The sequence below is a fragment of the Falco punctatus genome (genome assembly GCF_963210335.1).
Source record: "Falco punctatus genome assembly, chromosome: 4".
NCBI lineage: Eukaryota > Metazoa > Chordata > Aves > Falconiformes > Falconidae > Falco > Falco punctatus.
The window spans coordinates 112,616,659-112,640,570 of record NC_137583.1 but is presented as its reverse complement, the minus strand read 5'-3'; the positions used below and the strand labels follow the sequence as shown (position 1 = coordinate 112,640,570).

At 55.0% G+C, this 23,912-nt stretch overlaps 1 protein-coding gene across 1 annotated transcript; it reads right to left on the bottom strand.

Moving 5' to 3' along the window:
• Positions 1-9,996: 9,996 nt before the first annotated feature.
• Positions 9,997-23,183, bottom strand: LOC308062029 (hydrocephalus-inducing protein homolog). Its single transcript, XM_080382876.1, has 5 exons — positions 21,342-23,183; positions 19,325-19,392; positions 17,116-17,351; positions 16,217-16,317; positions 9,997-14,971 (listed from the first exon to the last, which is right to left on the bottom strand). The coding sequence occupies exons 1-5, from the start codon at positions 21,596-21,598 to the stop codon at positions 14,758-14,760; spliced, it is 876 nt and encodes a 291-aa protein (XP_080239002.1). The 5' UTR covers positions 21,599-23,183; the 3' UTR covers positions 9,997-14,757.
• Between the last annotated feature and the right edge of the window lie 729 nt (positions 23,184-23,912).

Genomic DNA, 23,912 nt, shown 5'->3' with positions numbered 1-23,912 from the left:
CTTCCCAAGCAAGGGTGGTGCTCCAGGGGCACCACAATTCCTGCCGAAGCTCACCACACATTTCATTTACCTGTGGCGCCTGGCAGGACACGAGCGGCTCTTGACTGCTGCTAGTCCCCCCGCCTTTTGGTAAAAATGGAAGTTTTTCCTCCCGGTGGGCCTGCTCCAGTTCCAGCGCCTTGGGGCCTGAGGCCTGGCACGGCCTGTGTGCCAGAGGCCTTCCGACCGCTAGGCCGGCCTCCACCAAGAGGAGTCTGCCTCAGGCCACAACGGCCATCTCTAGGAAAAACAGCTTCTTTTATCGACCAGGACCCTGTCAAAACCCCAGGTCAAAGCGCTGGCCACAGGCGCAGGGAGGTGGCCCTCGCCCCCTGCCCTGTCCTGCTCGGGGCTCCCCCGGGCGGGGCAGGCCCGGCCATACTGGAGAGGGCCCCGGCCCCGCCCCCCCAGGCTCCGCCCACTTTCCGTTGGGCTCAGACCGTTGGTCACGGGGAGCCCACAGCCACCGCAGGCAGCAGGGCAGAGCTGTGCTGGCACGCAGCGGCACTGGCAGGAGGCAGCCTCTGGCCCAGGAGCGCTGCCACAGCACCAGCACCCCGCTCCCCAGCCTCCCCGTCGCCGGCTGGGCCCCCTCCTCGGTGCACGGCCAGGGCCCTCCTCTCCCGGGCAGGATGGGCCAGGCCTGCTGCTGCTGCGGCTCCAGGTGGGCTCCCCCTGGGCTCGGGGACACGCGGGCACAGCTGGGCCACGCAGCACTGGCGTTGCTCATGCCCGCCGCGCTCTGCTCTGCAGGGAGGCTCTCAGCGACGCCGAGCCGGTGCTGAGCGCGGACGTGCGGCTGACCCGGGGCCGCAAGAGGAGCGAGAGGCGCCTGCTCCTCCTCCACGAGGAACTGGTGGTCACCAAGTTGCGGTAAGACCCTCAGAGCCTAGGTCCTTGCCCCCAGCCCCGGCCCAGGGACACCCTGGCACCAGCCCCAGGCCCCGGCCCCTCGGTGCTGGAGGCACCAATGTCCGTCCCAAGGGCAGGTGGGGGACAGGGCTCTGCGCGTGGGGACCCAGCCCAAGGAGCCCCCCTCCAGCTCAGTGCCCGCCTCTGCTCTCTGCAGACATGGCACCAGCCTGCGCCCACAGCTCTGCCTGGCCCTGGACCAGCTGTGGGTGCTCAGCAGCGGGAAGGAGGCTGCGGGGCAGGATGGACAGGAGGAGGAGGAGCAAGGCACCGATGAGGACAGCACCTCTGTCATCCTCGCCTGGCCCACCGGCTTCTGCATCGCCACTTTTGGGTGAGTCGTGGTCGGGCAGGAGAGCTTCCCAGCCGTGCCCGCGCCATCCCGTGAATACTGGCCTCTGCCTTGCGTGCAGAGCCTGGGCAGGGAGCAGGCATCTCGGTGGCAGGGAGGGAGGGACGGGGGATGTTTCCCCATCCTGCATCCCCTGGTCACCTTTTGGTCCCCAGAAGGGAAGGTCAAATGCAGCCGCTCAGGCAGGACAGAGCGACCCAGGGCTTGGACAGCGCCTCTGTCCTGCCCCACGGGGCAGGGCTGTGCAGGCACCCACCTTTGCCCAGGGCTGGGGGCAGCAGGGCCTGACGCTCTCTCTCCTCTCTACCTGCAGATCCCAGGCACTGAAGGAGCTGTGGGTTGCCACGCTGCTGGGGTAAGCCGGGGGGATGCTCCAGGAGAAGCTGGACGGACGGGGGAACACAGCCCCCAGCTGGGGAGGGTGCCCCCGTGGCTGCGAGCAGCTCTCGGGCACAGCTGCCTGACAAGAGACAAGAGACGGCTTGGGGCTCACCCAGCTCTCTCCCTCTCCCTTCCCGGTGCACAGGACACCAGAAGGACGCAAGGGAGCCCGCGTCACCCATCTGACATCCATCAAGCTCCTGGAGAAGGAGCTGAGCCGCCGCCACGCCGTGAGTGTCTCTCTGCTCTGAGCCCTGTCCCCGAGCACTGCTCCTGCAGCCGAGCAGCAGAGCCATGGCTGCTCACCTTCTTCCCCTCCTTGTCTCCTGCCCAGTGGAGGACACTGCATGCCAGGAGCCTGGAGAGGCTGATGGAGGCACAGGCAGAGGTGAGAATGGCTGCCTTGCACCTGCCTCTGGCTGCGCCGCGATGCGCAGTGACTGGGGTGACCTTGTGCGGGAGGGACAGAGGGTCTGACGGTGCCACTCAAGGAGCAGAGAGTTTTGGGAAGCCAGCAGCACGCCAGCACGTTCTGACTGGTGACACTGGGAGGAACCCTGCCACATGGGGAAGAGAGCCCGGGAGGGCAGAGGGTCCCAGCTCTGCCGCGCTCAGGCTGCTGGTGGCCCTTTCTGCTGCGGGGCTGCTCTGCAAGCACAGCCTGATTCTTGGTTCTTGCAGGCTCATCCCAAGCAAGGGCCTGCGACGGCCCCATCTGCAAACGCAGGAGGACTTTGCCCCGCACCAGGTGAGTTTGGGAAAGCAAGGCAACCTCCTGCAACGCTGTGCTCACTTGTCCCGAGTGTCACCATGCAGGTTGGGCAGCCCACGGAAGGATGTCACCTGGACGGACAAGGACAACTGCTGGGCCGCGGCTGCTGGATGTGCTTCTGCGGGGACACGGAGACTCTGCTGCAGCCCGCAGCTTGCAGGAGGGCAGGGCGAAGGCTGGCACAGGCTGACCCCGTGGCACGATGGCTCTCAAGAGCCTCTAAGTCAACACCTCCGAGCCACAGCCACGGTTCCAGCTGCTGCCTCCCTGCCCATCCTGCCGCACCACACAGCACCGTGCTGCAGGCGGGGCAGCGCAGGGCAGGGCAGGCGCTGGGACCGCTGGCCTGGGGTCTCCATTGGTGGTGTCTTACTCTGTTTTCCTTTGCAGCAGGAGGGAGCAGCAGCAGGAGCAGCACCAGCAGCAGGAGGATGGGGCTGCCCTGGCCCTTCGCCCTGCGGCGCACCCCGGCCGCTGCCCAGGCGCCAGGGCAGGTGGGCTCCAGCTGCCGCAGGGCGCTCTTTGGGCAGCCACTGGCAGCCCTCTGTGGGGAGGACAACACGCTGCCCTGGCCCATCCAGGTAAGCCAGCCTGGACAGACGGGGTCCCCAGCCCTCCCTCCGGCTGCTCTGGAGAGGGCCTGCGTGTCCCCAGCAGCTGCGGGGACAGGGCACTGGACTCTGCACCCCCAGAACCTGCTTCTGGTCCCAGACCCTTTGTGGCGCTTAGGCAACCACGTCTGGGGCAGAGCTCTGGTCCTTGCCACCGCTTGGTTCTTCAGCCAAGCAAGTGGCCTCCTGCCTCTCCTGCAGGAGCTGCTGGCTGTCCTGCGCCAGCGAGGACCGACGACGGAGGGGATATTCCGCAGAGCTGCCGGCAGCACAGAACTTCGGCAGCTATGCGAGGCCCTGGACCGCGGCAAGGACATTGACATGGGAAGTCAGCCTGCGCTGCTGCTGGCCGTCATCTTGAAGGTGAGCGCTTCTGACCTGCAGCTGGAGGAGCTCCTGGCTGGCCTGCAGCGTTCAAAGGCTCACCTGCAGCCCTTGGCATTGCAGGACTTCCTGCGAAGCATCCCCACCAAGCTCCTCATCATCGACCTCTACGAGGACTGGATGGCAGCCATGGAGAGGGCCAGCAAGCAGGCCAAGGTGGAGGAGCTGAAAGCGTAAGTGTGGGCAGCAGCCTGCCTGGTGAGCAGGGACCGGCAGAGTTCTGGGACCTGCCTGCAAAGGCACGGGCTCCTCAGAAAGCTGTCTTTTCGGGCAGCTGCAAAGCTGTGCAACACGGCCGCTGGCTCCCACCCGCCTGGGGCCAGCTGCAGGGACGGCTGTGGGCACCCTCTGCTTCATCAGCCTTGTCTTCCTCTTCCCTCAGGGTGGCCAACAAGTTGCCTGTGGCCAACCTCCTCCTCCTGAAGCGGCTGATGGCCCTCCTGCAGCACATCGGCCACAACGCAGCCACCAGCAGAATGAGCTGCAGCAACCTGGCCATCTGCGTCGGGCCCAACCTGCTGAGCCCACCCAACGAGGACCTGCTCCCGCTGCAGGCCATGCTGGCAGTGACCGAGAAGGTACGCCCTACCCAGCAGCCAGTGCTGCCTTCCCGGCCCATCGGAGCTTGACTCTTGAGAGGTCCCTGGCTGCCTCCTCCCTTGGGCCAGTGCTGGTGGGCTGGGTGCCTGGAAGAGCAACTCCCCAGCCGCAACCACCTGTGCAGACGAAGGGTCAGCAGCGGGAAAGGCTGCTTGACATGTCTGCAGGCACCTGGCTTGAGGCCAAGGCTTTGACGTCTGCAGGTGAACGTGCTGGTGGAGTTCCTCATTGAAAACTGCGGGGACATCTTTGGGGAGGAGGTGGCCGGCCTCTCCCCTCCATCAGCCGAGGAGGTGCCAGCACCCATGGACAGGTGCACAGGTAGGAGGAGGGGCTGAGGCTTGTCACAGACACTGGGGCTTGGGATGCCAGAAACCTCAACACTGAGGAGACAAGTGGTGTAGGGCTCGGCTGGGCTTTGCTTAGGTGTTCTTGACTTCCAAGAAGTCACGCTGCTGCACGTGCTTTTGCTTTCCAGAGCTGCGGTGCGAAGAGCAAAGTGGCCCTGCAGGCACAGCAGAGACCCAGCGTCCAGCAAAAGCCTTTCTGGATGCAGCCGCCTCTCTGCTGGACATCGACAGAGGAGCTGGGGGAGACACAGGGGCAGGGCCCAAAGCGGCAGAGGTACGGCAGCTCCACAGACACTGGGGCAACATGTCTCAAGTGGGACAGTAATTTCCCAGGAGGCCAAGCAGCTGCTGGGCCTCCTCCTGGCAGCCGCTCTCTTGTGCCTTTGGGGCTCCTCCTCTCCCCCCAGAGTGGTGCGTGTTAAGGAAAACTGGAAAGGCTGTTTCTGGAATGCACTTCATTAAGTATGATCTGCTTCATCAAACAAAACATACCTACAAAACACCCACAGAAGGACAGAAAGGAGTAGCTGCCACCTTGAGAGGGCTTTTGCTCAAATCCTACTCCGTCGCAGCTTCATCAAGTCTAGGCTGCGTTGGCTGGACTGTGCATAATGTGCACGATGCAAACCAGCATCTCCTCTGTAGAGCTCATACAGCAATTTGGCAGTCAGGCCCTCACTACCCCAGGCCGTCACTTGCCACCCGTTACCTCCCAAATTTCTGGTTTAGGCACCTCCAGATTTGCCTCCAGGCACCCCCGAGGGCACGGCAGAGTCCCTGGCACGCCTGCCACAACGGACCAGCCTGCCCCAGGAAACCAGGTAGGAAGAGCTCCCCTTGCCTGACCTGAGAGCTCACTGCAGGGGCTTGGGGCTTTCCCCATCTCATCACGCTGTGGGATGGAAAGGTTTGCAGGCTCCCACCAGGAGAAGGAAAAGTCAAGGAAAAGGAAGAGAAAAGAAGCCTGGGCAGAGGAGAGGGACAGCCAAGCACAAATAAAAAGGAGAAGAGAGGAAATGATTTCTCTGACCCAAACCTGAGAAAACGCAGGAAGCTGCAGCACGTCAGGAAGGCCAGGTGCATACCACGCGCTGCTGCCCATCTTTCCCAGCTCTGAACACGGCCCTAAGTCAGCCCAGCTGGCTGGCAAGGGACGGCGAGGGCTGGTGCTGAGCAGGGTTTGGGATGAGCGCCACGGCAGCTCCCCAGGGGCTCCCCGTCGAGCCCTGCTGCGCGGCACAGAGGCACTGTCAGCATCCCTGCGCACGCACAGCTCCCTAGGGACATCACCCCTGGGGAGAAGGCACCGGAGCCGGCCTCGAGTGGAGGCCAGCAAGAGCTGTCCCTTCTGGGCCACGAGGAATTCCTCGGAAACAGCGTCCTCCAAAGAGAGGGGAACCAAATCCTGCCTCTTCCTGCCTCTGGGGGTTTATCAGAGCTTTCTGACTCTGTCGTTGCAGGTGCTGACTGATTTTCACCGGCTGAACAGCTGTGACTCCTGGGCCCCTGCAGCTGCTGTTGACAATAAAAGATTTATTTCCCTCTCCTGACTGTGTCTGCCATAGGGTCTTGTGGAGTGGGGAGCTCTTGTGCTGGGGTGGACCCTCGGGGAGGAGATTGGGATCGTCCCTTGCCCCAGCACCCTTTCCAGCGGGCATCGGGGCTGAGTTGAGGGGCTTTAGGAGGAAAAGCAAAGCACAGAGCCACACGGGAGAGGGGGTTGGAAGGGACCCGTGGAGGTCCTCTGGGCCAAGCCCTCTGCTCCAGCACGCTCACCTCGAGCAGGTCGCAGAGAACTGTGTGCCCTTGGCCTTTGAAGATCTCCAAGGACAGAGACTGCACAACCTCCTTGGACAACCTCTGCCAGCATTTGACTGCCCCGAGGGGAAAAATTTGCCATTTCAGTCTCTCCTTTCACTGTACCACATTCCAGAACAGCCACGACATGACAAGCTCCCTACAGCTCTGGCAAAACCAAACTGGGTGGAAATCAGCCAACTGGTACTGCTGTGTAAGCAGCACAGCCTTTAAACCCAAACCAAGGGTTTAATTCTAAAGGTCAGCTGTTGGAGCACCATGAGGCTCTGGTGGGACAGCTCTGGAAAGAGTTAAGCCTACGCATCTTCAAAAGTTCTGCTCACCTTGGAAGAGGCCACATATGCAGGGCTAGCGCTGCCCGTACCCTGGAAGGTTAATTTAACCCTAATTTCTAAATAGCACTGCAGATACCATTTGAAGTCTGTCTCTGTCTCACTAGGAGCAAACGCTGACCCGCTGGCTAATTATTCAGCTGTTTTGGGGGTGCGAGGTGGGGTGGGGTGGGGTGGGGGGGTCGTAATTTGCAGTAGATTTAAAAACCACCTGCTCCGACTTCAGTGAGAGCAGCTGGGGAGAACTGCAGCCAATGCTGACATGCTCTTCAAAGCCTTCACTGCCCGCAGCCTGCACGGTTTGCTCAGAGAGCAACAGAATCACCTGTCAGCCAGAACAAGGAACAGAATCACTAAAGCAGCATCCCCTCATCGGCACTGTTTTTAAGTTTATCTCCTCCATGTTTTGCTGTCTCTCCATATGGCCGTTTCGTTGATAAAGGCAGTGTCGCCAAAAGCTTGAGGTAATAAACAATTAAATTAGTAAATGAAAAAAATTGTGTGCTAGAGGGGACAAGCCAGTATGGGAATGGGAACTGCGTGTTCTGCCCTTGCTTACACCACACCTGACCAAGAGCCTTTATACATTGCCTGAAAAATCAGTTATCTGCAGTGAATCCCAGTGACAAGACAAATAGTTACGTCTTTTTTTCTTTTTTTAAAAAACACACAAAACTTGGTCTCTTCTGCAAGGTCAGCTCCAGTTGAATGTGACAGCAGCGCATCCCTGGGAACGCCGAAGGGGATCTGCATTGAGCCACCAGGCACCCTCCTGAAGACGACGCAGCTGGCTGTACGACCGCTGCTGGAAACCAGGCAGCAGCGAGCTTCACCTGGAGCACAGGGCTCTGGATCAGGGAGGTCAGGGACCAGGCTGAAGGAGACAGGACCCCGCATTACGACTGTCATGAGAAGAGGAAATCCCAAGGAAGGTCTTCTGCCTCCTCCCTCGTTACAAGGCGCTGGGAAACCATTTGCGCCCTGTGGCAGCACATAACAGACCCAGCACGGGGGTTATGCACGCAGAGAAAAGCTGCCACTGACTAAGAAAACTTACACCCTAGGCCTATCTTTTCTTTCCTGATCACAGAGACGTGACATGCAGCTGCCTTCTGTGATGCCAAGAGATGTCAGCCTTAGCAGCCACACAAAAGATCCCTGAGAAGACAGCATGACAAAGAACAAGTAGGAAATGATCTAAGAATGATGCTTTTTCCTTTCTGCAGGGAGAGCAAACACTTCCATCAGTCCATAACAAGCCTTTGGCACTTGTCAATATGGCAAAAATCAGGCACTTAGGGAGGCAGGAAAAGAAGATGACAGTGGAGGAAGGAGGAGAAACAGCCACTTTTGTCAGCAGGTTACATCAGCCCCCCGCTAAGCTGCAACAGCTCCATCATGTTGACCCATTCCTCCAGTCTTTTTTTACCCAAGACAGACACAAATCCTCCCCTTGCTGGATCCAGAGGATTCCCTAACAGGCTGGGCTGCCTGGCAGCTGGGAAAGCAATCTGACAGGGAAAAGCACACCCGACAGACACAGGATTTGCTGGGTGAGCACAGGACGACACACTGGTCCCAAGGGTCGCAGATCTGCAGACACCCTGGCAAGCAGGGATAAGCCAACCGAGGACGCAGGTATGCAGTCCCTACACCCCTCTTCCAACCCAAAAAGCCCCATCTCAATGCACAGATTTGGCGGGGTTTTATTTATCTTCATTGGGTGGCAGAGATGCCTCCCTGCTGCTCCCTGCAACTGAGAACAGAACAGACACAACTCACCCAGCAGAGAGGAGAGGGGTACAGGGAAGCTGGTGCCTGAGGGGTACTGCAAGTAATTCCTGAAGTCACTATCCCAAAGTGAAGCTCACCACAAATCATGCTGGCTTGCTCAGGGGATCTTGTCTCCCACAAGCGAGCAGCAAGCTTGCCTTAACAGGAAGAGCAATGTACGCTCGACGGTTAAGAGTACCATCGGGGTGGCAGCACGGCCACCTGCATTACAGCATTTTCCTTTTCTGTTTCAAACAAGACACCAGCCTTTCGTTTGCCCTGTTGCTGCCCCTTAAATTAACCTCCTTCAGTTTGTCAAGCTGCCCGTCAGTCTGCGTAACATTTCCGATGCAATGCTCCTGTGAAAATTTCAGTCAATAACTGGCTCTTTCAAGTGGAGACCATGATCTCTGAGCCTCACAGCCACCGTTTGCAGATTGGCCAACAAATGGGAGACAGGGAAATGACGGCTCACCACCCTGCAGCAACCTCCAAGCAGGAATCAGAGCAGCGGCTTTGGCGCTTTAGAGGACACAAGGCTTGGGTTCAGGGACACGGGGGAATGAAGGATGCCCGTGTCACCCATCAGCAGGGCTAAGGCACAGCCCAGCCTGCTCCGCTCTCAGATGGACACGTGCACGTCACCCTGACACCCGACTGCATCTCAGGCTTTATCTCCACAATTATTCAGTCCCCTCTGCTTCCCATCAAGGAGCTGCCAGGCAGCATAAGGCAGCCAAGGGCAAAACTTCAACTGGGGCAGCAAAAGAGCAGCAGAGCAGGCAGCTGCTGAGGGCCAGGGCGCAGCTCGGGCACATCCTGCCCACGCCCGCGCTGCTCCCATCAGGCAGCCTCAGCAGCACCGTGCCCGGAGTCTGTCTGAAGAGCCCTTGGTGAAGCGGCTGATGGAGCAGGTTCCCAGGACCTGCCTCCTGGCATGTCTCCATGAGAGCAGCAGCTGCCCTGAAAAGCAGAGATGCTCACCATGGGGGAACTCAGCCCCGTGGAGTCAGCAGAGGGGAGCATCACACACACACAGAGTAACAGAGCAGCTGGGGCTGGCGAGACCTCTGGAGATCATCTGGTCCAAGCCACTGCTCAAGCAGAGCCCGTCTTTATTGCAGGGAAAGAAACCGTCCCTGAGCCGCCTCGTATTACTGCTCTAGTGATCGATCAGCCCCAGGATTGGCAGGGATGGCGGTGAAGCACGACAGGCTTTATTGCCCAGTCCCATGGGTTAGGGCCCTGAGGCAACGGAGGGGCAGATGTACCCTGCAAGCCCCCCGGCGACACCGCGAGCTGCCCGGGGAGGAGGGAAGGCATTGCACCGGGGCAGCAGGACCCGAACAGCTCTGCGGGTCACTGCCTGCGACAGGCATGCAAACCCATCATTTCAACACCAGTACCAGCCATCCCCGGTGGCTTGCTCTCGCCACAGATGGCAAGCGGGTTTTCATGGTGGATTCAAAGAAAGCTGCCCTGGGAATCCCTCCCCCACTTGGAGGTTACCTTTGTCCCCCAAACAGCTGGAAAAGCCGCAAGGAGGAAATTCGTCCCCCTCCTGCTTGGCCCAGGAGGCTGAGCCTGGCCTCTCGCACGCTGCCTGATGCTTTACCCGCAGACCCAGCCAAGCCCACAGAGCCAGGCCTGGGTGAACCAGCTCTACAAATCCCACCCACCTAGCGTGGAGCAGAACAAACCTCCTCCCAACCCTGTTTTTAAGCCCCTCACAGATCCCACCTCCAGTGAGCGGCACATCCCACCCAGCCTCCGCACGGGAGCCCTCCCTGGCTGCACCAGCCCTGCCCCCCCTGCCAGGGCAGCGACCCAACCTCCTCCTGCCATGCAGCTTGTCAGCTGCAGCCTCCATCAGTTCAACGGCCTTTCCCTGCGGCTGGCCTCCGGAGATGCTCTGCAACGTGATGGAGCCCACACACTCTGTAGCTACACAACCCCTACCGTTATATTTTTGTGCAACACCACAGCTGGTTGGGCCCCCAGCAGGTGTGAAACTCACCTCACCACAGGCAGGTTGAGGACAAACTTCACACCCCAGACTCTGTCACAAACAGCAGTCTGACACAAAGCAAACGCAGACCTAATGGGGAAAGCGTCGGGAAATCCATGCCCTTCCAGGAGCAAAGGGCCACAGGGGCTCTTGATCCCAGAGCTCCAAAGACACGACTCTCCGTTAAATACCGTCCAAAAAACAGAGGGAAAACTTGTAAAGATGATCCAGACTCCTTTCTGCACAAACGTCTATGCAAGCTGTCTATTTTACTGAGGGGTGCCCCAGCTAAAACTGCCCCCAGAGCCAGGCTCCTCTCGCTGCGTTGGGACGGAATATCTTGCTTTCTCTCTGTGACAGCAATACGGAAACGTTGCATGTAAAAATCAGGCCACAGGCTGCTACAGACCAGTCAATTTTCATTGGGAAATAGCCCCACAGATACTTACCATCTCTACACAGAAGGATGCAGGGATGACAGCCTGATTGGAGAGGTGGAGAGTTTTGGACGCATCTTGTAGAACTTCAATACTGCCGGAATTGATCTCACTCAGATGCACGTAGACAACCCGTCCTTCTCCAACGCTCACTAAACAGATATTCTGCTCCAGGAAGCAGGTAGAAAAGAAAAAGGAAAAGCAGGGGAAGTTAAAAAATATGTGACAGCTCTAAGTGTCCTCCTCGACTGGGCGATAAGTACGGCTGTTGGAAGTTTTCAGTGTTGCAAGGCTGAAACAGAAGGCCTGGGGCAAGTGCAGGCTCGGGAGCGATCCCATCCGAAAGCCTCAAGCTCCCGTTCTCAGGGGACAGAGAAACCCTGGGTCCCACGCTTTCCTTTCCAGACCTCCTCCACAGTTAGCTCTCCTTTCTCTGCCTTGTGCCTGCTCCCGCTCCTTCTGCCGCTCAGCCTTGCCCCAAACCTCCCTGACCGCTGCTGCTGCACAGCGACACTTGGACAGTTACTTCTCTGACATTCCCAAAAATGCACCTCTGCAAACCAGCACAAGCCAGAAGCGAAGCAGGCTCTTCAGAGCAGAGATCGTGCAAGTTACGGCCTCTGATGTGTGCTTATGTGTATTCCTGGTATGACATGAATAACAGGCATTAATTATTAATTACATCATTCAAGCGGTATTTTTTCTCTTGACAGTCAGACCCAAAAGCTTTCTCCTTGCAGAACTGGCACAGACTACTGGAGGAGGAACACAGATCCCTTTGCTAAACCACCTTCCCACATCATTAAAAACAACGAGTACTTGTCCAGTCTTGCGGTGGATTTCACTGGTTCCAAACACCTCAACACTTCAACAGGGTCTGGATGCATAAAACTCCCAACACTGACCAGACGCCGTATGATTCACTGGAGGGCACAGAGTACGATTTAACCAAAAAAGAAACCAGCCTCCACGATGTAAAACCTTTAATGATGTCTGGCTCAAGGAAGTGGTATTGACAGTTGTCAGAATCACCAGCCCAACTCAGCCAGAAGCAGCAGCATCCAGAAATGCTCATCCCTTGACAGGGCACTGCTGCGTGCAACTAAGAGCCAAAAACCTCACCTACCAAGGCTGGGGCCTCCAAAATAAGGAACTGAAGCCATGCACGATGATGCATGTCTGGGCGATGCTGCCCAAAGCTCCCAGGAAGGAGGAGCTGCAGGGAAGAGCTGCGCCTCGCCAGCCAGCTCAGCTACCCGGTGACAGCGGGACAGCAGCAGCAAAGGCAGGGCAGAGCCCTTTGGAGATGAGCGGAACAACATCTGGAGGATGCCCGGGAGAGCTGCCTTCTGTCAGACTGTGTACTAACACCACGCATCCTCACCACCAAGGAGAGGGCTTCAAAAACCCCAACCCCTTCATCTACAGGGTTCTAAAAGGGACAAGGAAAATGCCATTCAACAGCGTTACAGGCAACATGGCACAGGGAAAGGCAGCAACAAGTGGTGGCAGCTCTGCCATCGGCAATATTGCCACAGCTACAGACACAGCCGCCCCCCCCCAGCACCGCTGGCTTTGTCAATAGGTAGGTCATGTCACATTTGATCACTTAGGAACAAAGAGCATCTGACCCTGGCGGACAGCTGTGCTTGAGTGCCCGCTTATTCCGACAGCAGCCAGCTGCCAAACCCCCTGCCCGCGGCACACGAGGCTGCCTTGCCACCAGTAATGCCAGCGCTGGGATTTACCAGCTCCTTCATGCAGATGCCACACGCCAAACTGGAGCGGTCACGCGGTCACCTGCAAACCAAATACCCAACAACAGAGCTGTGGAGGGACTCTGCACATCCTGGATGAAAGATCTGTACCACATTCCGCCTGTAACGGTGGTAAAGACCAGGCATCAACACTGGGCACCGCAGCCTAAGGCAAGAACGGGCTTTGAAGTTCTATTGGAACACGCAGCCATTCCCAAGGTCAGACTTGCATCCGTACGGGTAGGATCTGCCACCAGTGCAGGACACGTAACAAGACAGCCAGCTCTTCTGCCAGCCCAGAAAGCTTTGGGTGCGTCAGCTACCAGGGAACTGCTGGAACTGCACTGCAACCAGAAGACAGACCTATAGAAAATGCAACGCATCTAGTCCTTTCTTTAGGGACAGCTATGCTTCTCCAGCTGAAATGCTCGCCCTTTGGGCAAAACATTGACACGTTCACGTCCAAATAGAAAAGATTAAGGTAAGGTCAACTTTCAATTTATAAATTGTTAGCCCAAGGGTAAAAGCTTTTCAAGGTACCTGTAGTTCAAAATCCAGCTGACATTTAAACAACTGGTTATTCCAGTGGGGAGAAACCCTCCTCTTTCGGGGAAGCATGCCTTCTGTTTGCAAGCAACTGTTTTGTCAAACGTGAGACTTCCCTGCAAAGCCTGCATTGCCTGGCCTTGCTGTTGACTGGTTTACATGCACATCCCCAGCAGCCAGGGTTGAGATGATCAGTGGCATCCAGGGGATTTGGCATCATCATTTCAATTGTTTATAAAAAGTTTATATCCCTGCAATTGCTTTCAAAATGTCAGCCTTCCTTTCTGTTACAGAAAGCTTCGGGTTCTCGGGAATCCTCTGATAGCCCCTTCCGCGCTCAGAGAGAGGACAAGACATTTTAAAACGGCTGCTTCAAAAGTTAGTATCCTTTTAAATTAAAGTTTAATTAACTATATTTGTTCTCGATTTCAGCCAGTGGAAGCCAGGACACCACATACAACATTCTCTTGCCTACACTTTGTTGTTGCTGCTGTATATGCCTGAATGCAAATGTCTTGTAGGAGCCTTTAGTCCAGGAATGCTTTGCCTCACCCCTTTTCAAGCTTGGTAGGGAAAAAAAAAAAAAAAAGAAAAAACCCCCCTGTGCTCCAGATGCAAGCAGTGTGGAGTCTCATGCGTCTTTGGCTGGGGCTTTTGGCAAAGAGATACGATGGATATTTCTCAGGCGGGATGGACCTGACTTTCAGGAAAGCTTAAATCCAGCTTTACAGAAATCATCATTTCAGCACGGTCTCTTACACCGCTCTTGCTTTAGTGGTATTCAGCGATGTCCCCGTGCGCTCCTGAACAAGAGTCCTAATGAAGCAGCAGTTCCTGCTCATCTCGTAACGCAGGAGAGCAAGAGACCCAGGAATTGCTCTGGGTTTCAGACTGGGCTTGTTATCCCGCCTCACACGTCCATAATCAAACACCATCTCAGACACTTAGATTTCCACCTAAGAGGACACCACCCTTCTCTAGGCATTAGCTGCTACTTATGCCATGAATCCCTTCTTTCCGTGTCCGCACCAGCCACATATTATGACGTTCTCCTTCTCCCTGGCAGAACCTCTGTACACTTTATGCCCACCAAGATGAGTCACACAAAGGCACGCATCTCGCCTAGCACTCACCAGCGGGGATCTTTCATTCCCAAACACTGAGACACTAGCCATAGTGTCCTGCCTTCCTATCGCCTGGGCTTCCAGCGTAAACGGCATCTCCACCGAGCTGTGAGGCTGGATAATCCCACACGGCACAGGGCTGGAGTACCACACAGCAGCATCTTCCTTGTGCTCTATAAGGGACAGAATCAAAGACAACTTCAGAGTGACCTCTGAGGAAACTTCAAGCTCCTTAACATCTACCACAACGGCAATTCACCCACCTTTTTAAAAATCCCTAGGAGAAAGCAGAAAGGCGCAACGCAAGGTGCAAGATTTATATGGGCCTAATTAGCATCCTCGCAGGGTCCAAAAGCTGCTGCACTCACAAACACCCACTCCGGCGCTGGTGGCCTCCTTGCAGCAGCTTTTCACAACCCTCAAAGTTCTCCTGCATGAAAGCACCCCAAAGACTAGAACCGAAACTGCTTCCTGAAGAGTTCAAACCGCTTCTGAAGTTCATATTCAGGTAGCTTCCCGTTCTCTCCAAAACTTTAGGTTTGAATAAAAAACAGCAAGGTCTTATCCAAACCCCACTTTTTTCCTAATAAACCCCTCGATAACGACGTTTGAGGGCAGGAGGCGAACACGATGCCAAACCTGAGGAAGGACTCCACAGCAGCCTGGAAGATCGCTATCGTTCACAAGGGTCAGCATCCACTCGTAAGAGAATTTCAGACAGCACCGTCCAAATCTCAGAACAGGGCTGAGCACGTGCAGCGGAGGAACGACACATCTGGGTGAAGAGATGACCAAAGGGAATTAGAGACACTGAGAGAATGTAGAAGTTGTTTACTCCCCAAACAGCATGAAACAGACACAACGCATTTGTCTCTGCCAGATAGACATTTCCTACCTCTATGGCAATCAATCACCTCTAACTTCTTCTTACTCAACAGCCTCTTGTAAAGGAGGGGCAGCCCCAGACTCCCGTGGCAGAGGCTGCCCAGTGCCCTGCCCCAGTGCTCTCTCATCAAGCTCTGCCCCTCCTTTGCCCCAGGAGGCCGGCAAGGACCCTCCCACAGTCCCAGCAAGGCACGAGCTCTGCGGGAGCCTTCCCGCTGGGGACCAGTGCTCCCCAAAGCTCAAGGAAAACAAGACTCCCGCATCTCAGTAAAAGCAACTCCCTCCTCTCCCGTACCGCTCTCGCCCTGCCTGAAACCTCAGCCGCTTGCCCCCGCAATGGAGGGCACCAGCACCGCCTGCCTCTCGCAGTGGGTGACCAGCCTCTCCCAGCTCCTGCAGCTGCCTGGGTCCTCTACCCACCAGCCCACACGCTGACTCTTCCCATTCCCACTCGTTTTACAAAATTGCAGCCCAGGCACCCAGTGGGTGACTCTGCCGGGGAGAGGGAACAGCGCCAGCGAACTGCGTCCCTCTCGTCATTAAACTGGCACCCGCTGCGGCACAACGGCATTGAACGTGGCTGCAGCTTTTGGCTTAAGTCTGGGAACGTTCATGCTCAAGAGAACCAGAGAAACCTGAGCTCACCTGCCACACCAAGGACTAGTTTCCCCTCACCAGTCCTGTCGTAAGCCCCTTTCCCATTTGCACACGCCTGCACTAACTGAGCCAAACCCCAGCTTTCAGCAGGCTGCTCGCCGCCTTCCAAACAAATGCTGCATTTTGGGCCAACCCAGCAGAAGCCCACCGCTTGCAGGGAGAAGCAGGAGCAGCCCTTTGGAGATTCGTTACTCCTCAAGTCCCAGACAACAGGCCAATAGTGAATATAATCACTGCTCCCTTAAAAATAAAATAAAATTTAAAAAAAGAGAGAGGCATGGCCCTGAGCACTGAGCAGAGGTGCCTCTCAACATGGGCTGCTTTCAAAGCACGGCTGTGCTCACAGCGAGCTGGGCAGAACTAGCTCGTGAGGCAACATTTCTCATTTGGAGCTGAAGCCAGGACACCCCACGCCGGGCAGCGCGCTGGGCATGGGTACGCGGGGAAAGGTGGCCAGCTGCAAGGAAAGCGCCGGTACCTGGCTGTGAGAGGCAGCGCCAACACCTCCTGGCCAACACCACCCACGTCCACCACCAGCGCCAGCTCGTATCGCCTCACCGTGCTGGAACACAGGGTGACCTGGTAGAGGAGAAGAGCGTCAAATACTTAATCACTGCCAGAAGCCATCAGCCACGCGTGGTGTCCTCTGGCTCTCACCCACGGTCAGGAAAGGGAGCGATATTTTGCCTTACTTCTTCTGCTGGTCCACGTGTAGACCACTGTCTTTCCGAGTAACAAAACTCTTCTGGCGATATCCGATTTATTAAGTACGCCTTGCATACCAGGGCATATGTAAGCTAAATTAAAGCACAATTAATGTTCTACTTGCCACTGGGACCAATTTTTACTCTCGACTACAACAGCACAAATCCAGAGGAAGTCTGTTGACTTTCACAGAATGAGTCCAGCTTTACAGTGGGAAGCTGAGGGCAAAACGTGGCCCAGCAGCAGCTGTGCAGCTCACGGCTGCTGGAGCTTTTCCAGTCCTCGCTGCAGTGGATGCAACCATTCTGCTCAACACGAGAGGAAAGATAAGAGCGGGAAGAATAGCAAACTGCTTTATGCAATGACATCTTCCTTTTAACAGTCACCTTCTGTCCCCATCCTTCCTTGGCCCACTTTAAATCAAATAGCTCTAAGCAGCTCAGACACACACGCATGGCTTCTGTGCTTGACCGGAGGGTACATGATCCTTGGCTTACAACTTTGGAAACAAAACGGTGCCGCCCCAGAGTACCCCAGCTCACAAAAACCTAACACGAACACCGATCTCTTACTTGCGTTATGCCCAAAGCCAGCAGCACTACAGCCCTCCTGCGCACCAGTGAAGCTTCAGCTCCACCTGTTGAAGCATGTTTGGCCGGGCTCGTGCCATACCTGGATATCCAGGGCTCCTTGGGAGCGGATGGTCCCCTTGCAGGGCATTATGGTGAATTCAGTTGGCTTGATGTGATGTTGGGCTCCCTTTCTCCAGGACGGGCAAGTGTTGTCTGATATCTGAGCAAAACTGGTGACGCTGCGCTGTCCTGAGCCATCACCAGGGATGCGAAGGTTGAAAGTCATGGGAACCAAGGAGGTGTTAGTGAGGCGACACGGCAGGGTGCGAGGAAAGCCTGGGAAGGTGAGACAAATATCAGTTAAGTCCCCGGTTATCCCATGATTCCCGGTGTGACTCTCCTGTTAAGACAGACCGGTGCTTGTTGTTTATCTCTTTTCAGTGTGAATGAGAGGTAATGGAGAAACTCAGGGAGGAATGAGTTGTGACTGAAGTTGCTTTTTCCATGGATGGCACAGCTTGCTTCCTTGGCAATGGGCAGTGCCGTTGGTGCTGAAGAGCTGTCTCTACCTGTGAGGAGCCCTCTCACCTGCCCCAAAACCAGCCCCAACTCTTTCTCACTGATCAGTGTGCACCCAGACAGAGCATTTATTCTGAAAATTCAGCCTGTAAAATCCCCCATTAACTCCATGAACATTCCCCCAGCTTTCAATATATGAAAGTAGGGCATTGTCATGTAAGGAAAAGAAAGGATGAAACTGGGCACTACAACATGATGCATTGCACTCTAATGCAGTTTCTCTAGGCAGGACCCTTAAGGCATCTCCTGTTTTGGGGCAACCAGACTGAGCACATGACAACTCAGCCCACCTCACTGCAGGCAAACCTGATGCTCCCTTAGAAATGAGCAGGAACTGTGTCTCACCTTACCTAACAAACGGGGACATCACATCCACACTGCCTTTGATTACTGCCCACAAAGCCTGACATCACTTCAGCTCTGACACTTGCTTTCCACAATGGAAAACCAGTGATACAACCACACTGGGTGAGGGGGTGGCTGTTCTGCAGAGGCAGGACACCAGCCTGCAGCTTGGTCTGGAGCAGACACCAGCTCTGCCAGAAGACACCTCCCATGCCCTGCTTACCAAGTGCTATTTGAATAAAGACAGGGAGGAAAACCACCTGCAGACACAGCAGATAGTTTCTCTGTGCCCAGCAGCAGTGACCATTGCCCACCGCCAGCAATTACTCCGGCAGGGAGGCGGGGGTGGGGCACAGAAAGGACATGCACCGACTGACCCACTGCACAGCCCCAAATGGGACCGAAGTCACCAGATGCAGACAACAGCCAGCAGCACAGTGACAAGAAGCAAAAATACAATAGCTGCCTTCAGCTGAAAAGGCCTTGTTAATGAAATCAGATTAAGTAGGATGAATCTCCTATTACACAACCGCATTTCTGCCGGTGTGTTTCTTGTGGGTTTATTTATTCAAAAGGAAGCAGAGAAGTGGCCGAGTGGTGATGCAGGGAGAGGGGCAAGCAGCTCAGGGAAAGTATTGAGATTTCCTAGAAAGTCCACAAACAGCATGAAACCACAGAGGCATCCTGGGCACAGAATGATCATGGCCCTTCAATCAATCCACAATTGATTCCACATGTAAACTTTAGATCATCTCAGTACAAAGCCTTTTCTCTGAGACTCGAGATGGAGAATCAGAATCTGCATTTCGGTGGAGATGCTCTGGGTGCTCAGCCACCGGCTCCGTCAGTGGAGCAGTGCTTCGGCTGGGGAAGGAGGAGGAGCCCACATCTCTGGAGACATCACTGCCCAATCCAATGCCGAGCTACTGCCTGGGCTTATTACTGGGCAGGTGATAACGAGGAGCCCTCACAGCACAAATTAACAGCTCACACTAAAGGTCAAGTGGGTAAGTGGTGTCCTCGCCTTGCAACAGGAACGTTCACCCTGAGCAGCCACAGGCTAGCGTGTGGCTCCAACTCCCTTCTCCTGCAGCCCCATCCCCTGGGCCCTTCTGGGACAAGGGCTTTCACCATCATTCTGCCGCCAAGGATTGGGAGGTAGGGGCTGAGCAGGCTCTGAGGGCACCAGAAAAATACTGTTTTTCTATTCCTTTGGTCCTGTTTGATCTCACGGCAGGAAAATACCACCTGAGCAAGCGACAGCACTGGTTCTAACACCCTGAAGACTGCTGTGGAGGAACACAAGCGACAGACGCTCCCAAAGCGCTTCATTTCAGCAAGGCACAGACCTCCCCACCAGCGGTCCAAGCCCAGGCCATACTCACCAAAGGAGACGTCGCCAAAGTGGAGGGAGGGTACATTGAAAGGGAAAGTCGGTCCGATGACACAGCCCCTGTAAGGACAAAGGCAGAGGAGGAACTGGCTTGGTTAAAAAGGACTGCAAAGCGTTTGGCTTTCGTTACCACCGGGACGGATAGAAGCTGGTCTCAGCAGCACAGTGGGCTTCAAATCAACCCGTCACCCCTGCGCTCGGCACAGCATCCCTGTGCACAGGAGGCAGCCAAAGCAACGTGGTCAGCAGGTGGCAGCTGCTGAGGTGGCTCAGGGCACCAGGGCAGGCAGGGTACACCCCTAGGTTGCTGCTGGCCCAGTGAAGGACCCTGAACAAGTGGTGGCTCTGTGCCTCAGTTTCCCCATCTGTCATGTGACGGGCAGAGCTGTCCATGCAGAAGCAGGTTCATTGTAACTAGCCCTCTCAGCCACAGGTTCCCTGCTTTGGTATCTCTTTGCTGGAACTGGCCTTTCCATGGGCTATATGGACATCTTCCTCAGACCTTATTCAACACTATCATTATGCGTGCAGGATTTTGAGGCACGAATCCACAGGAGCCCCAGACATCTACTGAGAAACGCAGCACAAGTTCTACACAGTGGATGGCTGAATCTTGGAGGAAAGTATCAACTTGTCACCAGTGCACCGGCTGACACATCCAAGAGCAAGACTATTTGCACCACCGAACATGAGTGTCCTGAAGCCACCACACCAGCTCGCCCATCCCTAAATTCAGAGAGGTTCCAAACTCCAAAACTCACCAACATCCACTGAAATCAGCACTTGAAGCTGCACAACATTCATTAATTTCATGGTTGATGACAATCAATGCCATCTCTGCCTCTTGGTGAAAAAAACAAATAGAGATCAAGGACCACAGTGACCCGTGCCTCCTAGTTTTATTCACAGGACTGCCACCGGGTCTCTCGTACACATGAACAGACCCCAGCCTCCCGCAGGAGGGACCTGCACTCACCTGTGGTGTCCCAGTTCCAACATCCCTTTCTAAAGAGCAAAAGAACAAGCGTTCAGGACCTCATCAGGTCTGTTTCCAAGTAAAGAGTGATCACCTATGGTTTGGGCATCTTCTGACCGCACAATCAAAAAGCACTCAAAATCTGACTTTCAGGAGTTTCAATCCCATGCTAATTCTCGATTCCTGGAGCTGAATCAGTTCCTGAGAACAAGTTAGGTAGCAAATCCCTTCTGACAATGAGGTTCCCTCTCCAAGGACCTCACGTAATCAGACTTAACCTCCCGAGCCCCAGCATCCTACTCTGGATGGAGCAAAGGGAGCAGACATGCTTTCCGTAATAGCACTTGCCAAAAGACGATAGAAAACTGCCTCCAAACCAGCCACACCTGGGTCTCACACTGGGAAACTGCCAAGGGTGAGCCTTGCAGCGAGGGGGGAAATAACTGCCGTTTCTGCTGAGCACACAGGAGCTGTGCTCAAGGAAGTCAGACCTGAAGGACTGCCCAGAGGGCTCGGCCAAGCAGCCAGCCCAGAGCCCTGTGCGCTACAGCCGGTAACAGCACAGCTTGCAAGAGAACGGGGGAAGAGGGCAGTCTTTATGGCAACAGCCACATCTTCCAATAGTGCTTCTGAAGGGAGATCGGGGTCCTCGCAGAGCAGGAAGGAGCACAAGGTAGGAGAGGAACCACCTGCACTCCCACCGCTGTTCCTTCCTCTGCAGCCCCGTGTCCCACCAGCCAGCTCACCTCCACTCAAAAGAACTGGGAGTTTTTCCCTCCCTGGAGAACTAAATCCAGTGCACAACCCCCCCTGAAGAGGGAGGCTCATCTTGCCCTGGTGGGTGGGCATCTCAAAAGCATTTGAAACAAACAGCTTGAGTTGTGGGGCTGGAGAATGAGAGATAAGGGCTGGACAGGGATCCTTGGAACAAAGGCAAGACAGAAAGCAAGGAGGCAGATGCCATCTCGAGGAGAGGAGTCTGCAGTGGGAATTACTGTGGAGGCACCCCCCAGGCTCCTGTAACCCTCCTCACCTGACGGTCAAGGTCATGGGCTCAGGGGACCCATCCACACTGAACCAGAATCCTTCTGTGAACTGCCCCAGGGCGGTGGAACTGAAGGAGATCTGGATGACTTGGAGGCCATCTGGTAAAACGATGCCCTCCTGGGGGAGAAAGGAGAAGCAGGAGCCCAGAGCGGTCGCTGGAGGGACCAACTTGAAGGGGGCATCGATGACTCCTTTGTTAAACAGGATCACCTGCAGCAGCAAGAAAGCAAAATGGAAATACATGAGGAATCTTCTTTCCTTACAGAAGGCTGATTTGTTTTCTAATTAAACATCTACAAAAGGCAGAAGATGCTGTGTGCTGCTGCTTGGCTGAGGCCAAAGAAAACACAACAGCACAGTTTCTGCCTTTGGGTTTTTGCATGCAAAACAGCGATAACTCCACATAAACAGAGTCACTCTGGGTTTATTCCACTGGCACAGAGCAGTCCGCTTGGACTTGCAGGGCTGAGGATGTGCTCAGCATCACCAAGGCGATGCAGACGTGCCCCAAAGAGCAGCAAAGGGCGGTCGCAGCATTACTAGCGAATTGTCACTTAACTGCTCCCGCTCCAGATGAGCCCAGTCCTGCCAAGGGCAAAACACATTCAGCTCCCATTACAGCCAGCAAGTTTACTGGATGTAGAAAATACCTCGGGACAGCCCTGTAACCAGCTTCAGCAGCACTCCCCGACTCTGCTAGGGTACGTCAGTGAGGCGCATTTTATTCTTTTCTTTAATCTGAGAGTCTCTTTGTCTTTGCTCAACCAGACATGTCAAGAAAGGATGAGAGTGAGGTGCATAGCAGCTCCACCTGTTCTAAAGAATCTCTTTCATAAATATCCACAGCCATCATCTACTCATTTACCACTGTTCCAACAAGCTACACAATCCTGCAGCATTTGCTGAGATTCAGCAAGAAATGCCCACACCTGCCTGTGAGTATCAGCACACTGGTGGTCACCAAACCTACCCAAAGCAAAGCTCTACAGTTTCCGAAGGCTGCAGGTGAAATCCTGCCATTTCTGTGGACTTATCTACCTGCTTGGCAGTTATTTTCCCTAACTTTTGTCCTCGCAAAACCTGTCAGAAAAACTGAGACAGAAGCAGAGGTACAGCCCTTATTTTTTTAATTTTGCAGCTGCCGTTGAAAACATTCCTGTATTCAAATTCTGCACTGGTAACTTGGAAACTACTCATATGTTTTGCACTTTAAATACAAATTGCACTTAGGGATCCTACACTGAGGTTTACCTCCAGTCTGGCTGCTTAATACAGCACTTAGAGTATCATCTACTTATTCGCATTTTCTCCAGTAATGAAACCAATACATTGATATATATTGAATCAATAAAGAATCAGCATTAAAAAATGCATACAGTGCACAATATTTTGGCAAGAAAACACCTGAACGTGTCCTTCCCTGCAACAGTCAAGCTTTTGAAAGTGTCTGGCACGATGTATTGCCTCATTTTCTACCTCCTCCAGTTGCTGTATCTTTTTTTTTTTTTTTTTTTTTTTTTTTTTTTTGAGAAAACTTGCCACCATCGGCGGAGGGAGGCAAATACGCAGAAAGCTCCTTGCTTCATTTCCAGAACTGCTCTGCTCTGTTCATAGAGCCAGAGGGGCACCAGGTCTGAAGGTTGGCAGGAGGCTGGTCAGCAGGGACAGCGCTCCCAGTGCCTGCAAGGGCAGCTCTGCGCGGGGAGGCTGCCCGGCTTCCCTCTGGCACCAGGAACCAGCAGGATGCGCTTCACTGAAAGGTGTTTGCAACGGACTCGAGTCGGAACACAACACGTTTGTTCCAGCCGCTTTTTAACCGCCAGGGTACCAGGGCTGAAACAAAAGCCTCTGGATACTGACCTTTTTGACCCGGTGTTGCTTTCATGTGTCAAGGGCTGGATTTTCTGCATGAAGCCTCCCAGCTGATCTCAAAGGGAGGTTGCCAAAACGCAGGGATCGGGGCTTTGTGGACAACATACGCACCTTTCAGACCCCATCAAAACTATCCAGATTCTGCAAAAACTCCCACATTTAACTTACATCAAATAATGCATGCACATAACTGCCTGTGTTGCCAGAAATCCAGCAGGTCCACAAAGCTCACTGCTGCCAGGGGCCATCAGGATCCACCCCAACCCCAGCAAACCCCACTGCTCACCTCGTAGCTGTGGGCTGATGCAACAAAAACCTTCCCGATGTCCAGCTGGTCAAAGCTGAAGCAGAGCTGGGGCCCTATGCCGCTCCCTTTGATGCGCAGGGGCAGCCTGGTCTCACGGCCTGGGGAGAGGTTGCCATGTCAGTACAGAATTCCTTCGGTTCGCCTGGATTTTCCAGGCAGCCTCAGAGCCAGTCCCTGACTCGGAGCTGGGCGGCACCAGCACTAGATGCTCCGCGAGAAGATACAGGACCCTTCTCTTCCCTCAGCAGATCAACTTTGCGGCTGGTTTCTAACTTCTGACGGAGCCCTTGGGCTGGTTTGTAACTTAGCAATCAGTTTGCACCCTGAGAAAGTGATGCTGCATATAAAACATGATTTCTGAATTCCTTCCCATGCACT

Coding starts and splice junctions, on each gene's coding strand:
- LOC308062029 (XM_080382876.1), bottom strand. CDS start 21,598: ATGTATTTCCATTTTGCTTTCTTGCTGCTGCAGGTGATCCTGTTTAAC. Junction 19,393..21,341: donor CCCATGACCTTGACCGTCAG/GTGAGGAGGGTT, acceptor TTGTCCTTACAG/GGGCTGTGTCATCGGACCGA. Junction 16,318..17,115: donor AAGGAGCCCTGGATATCCAG/GTATGGCACGAG, acceptor CTCCTCTACCAG/GTCACCCTGTGTTCCAGCAC.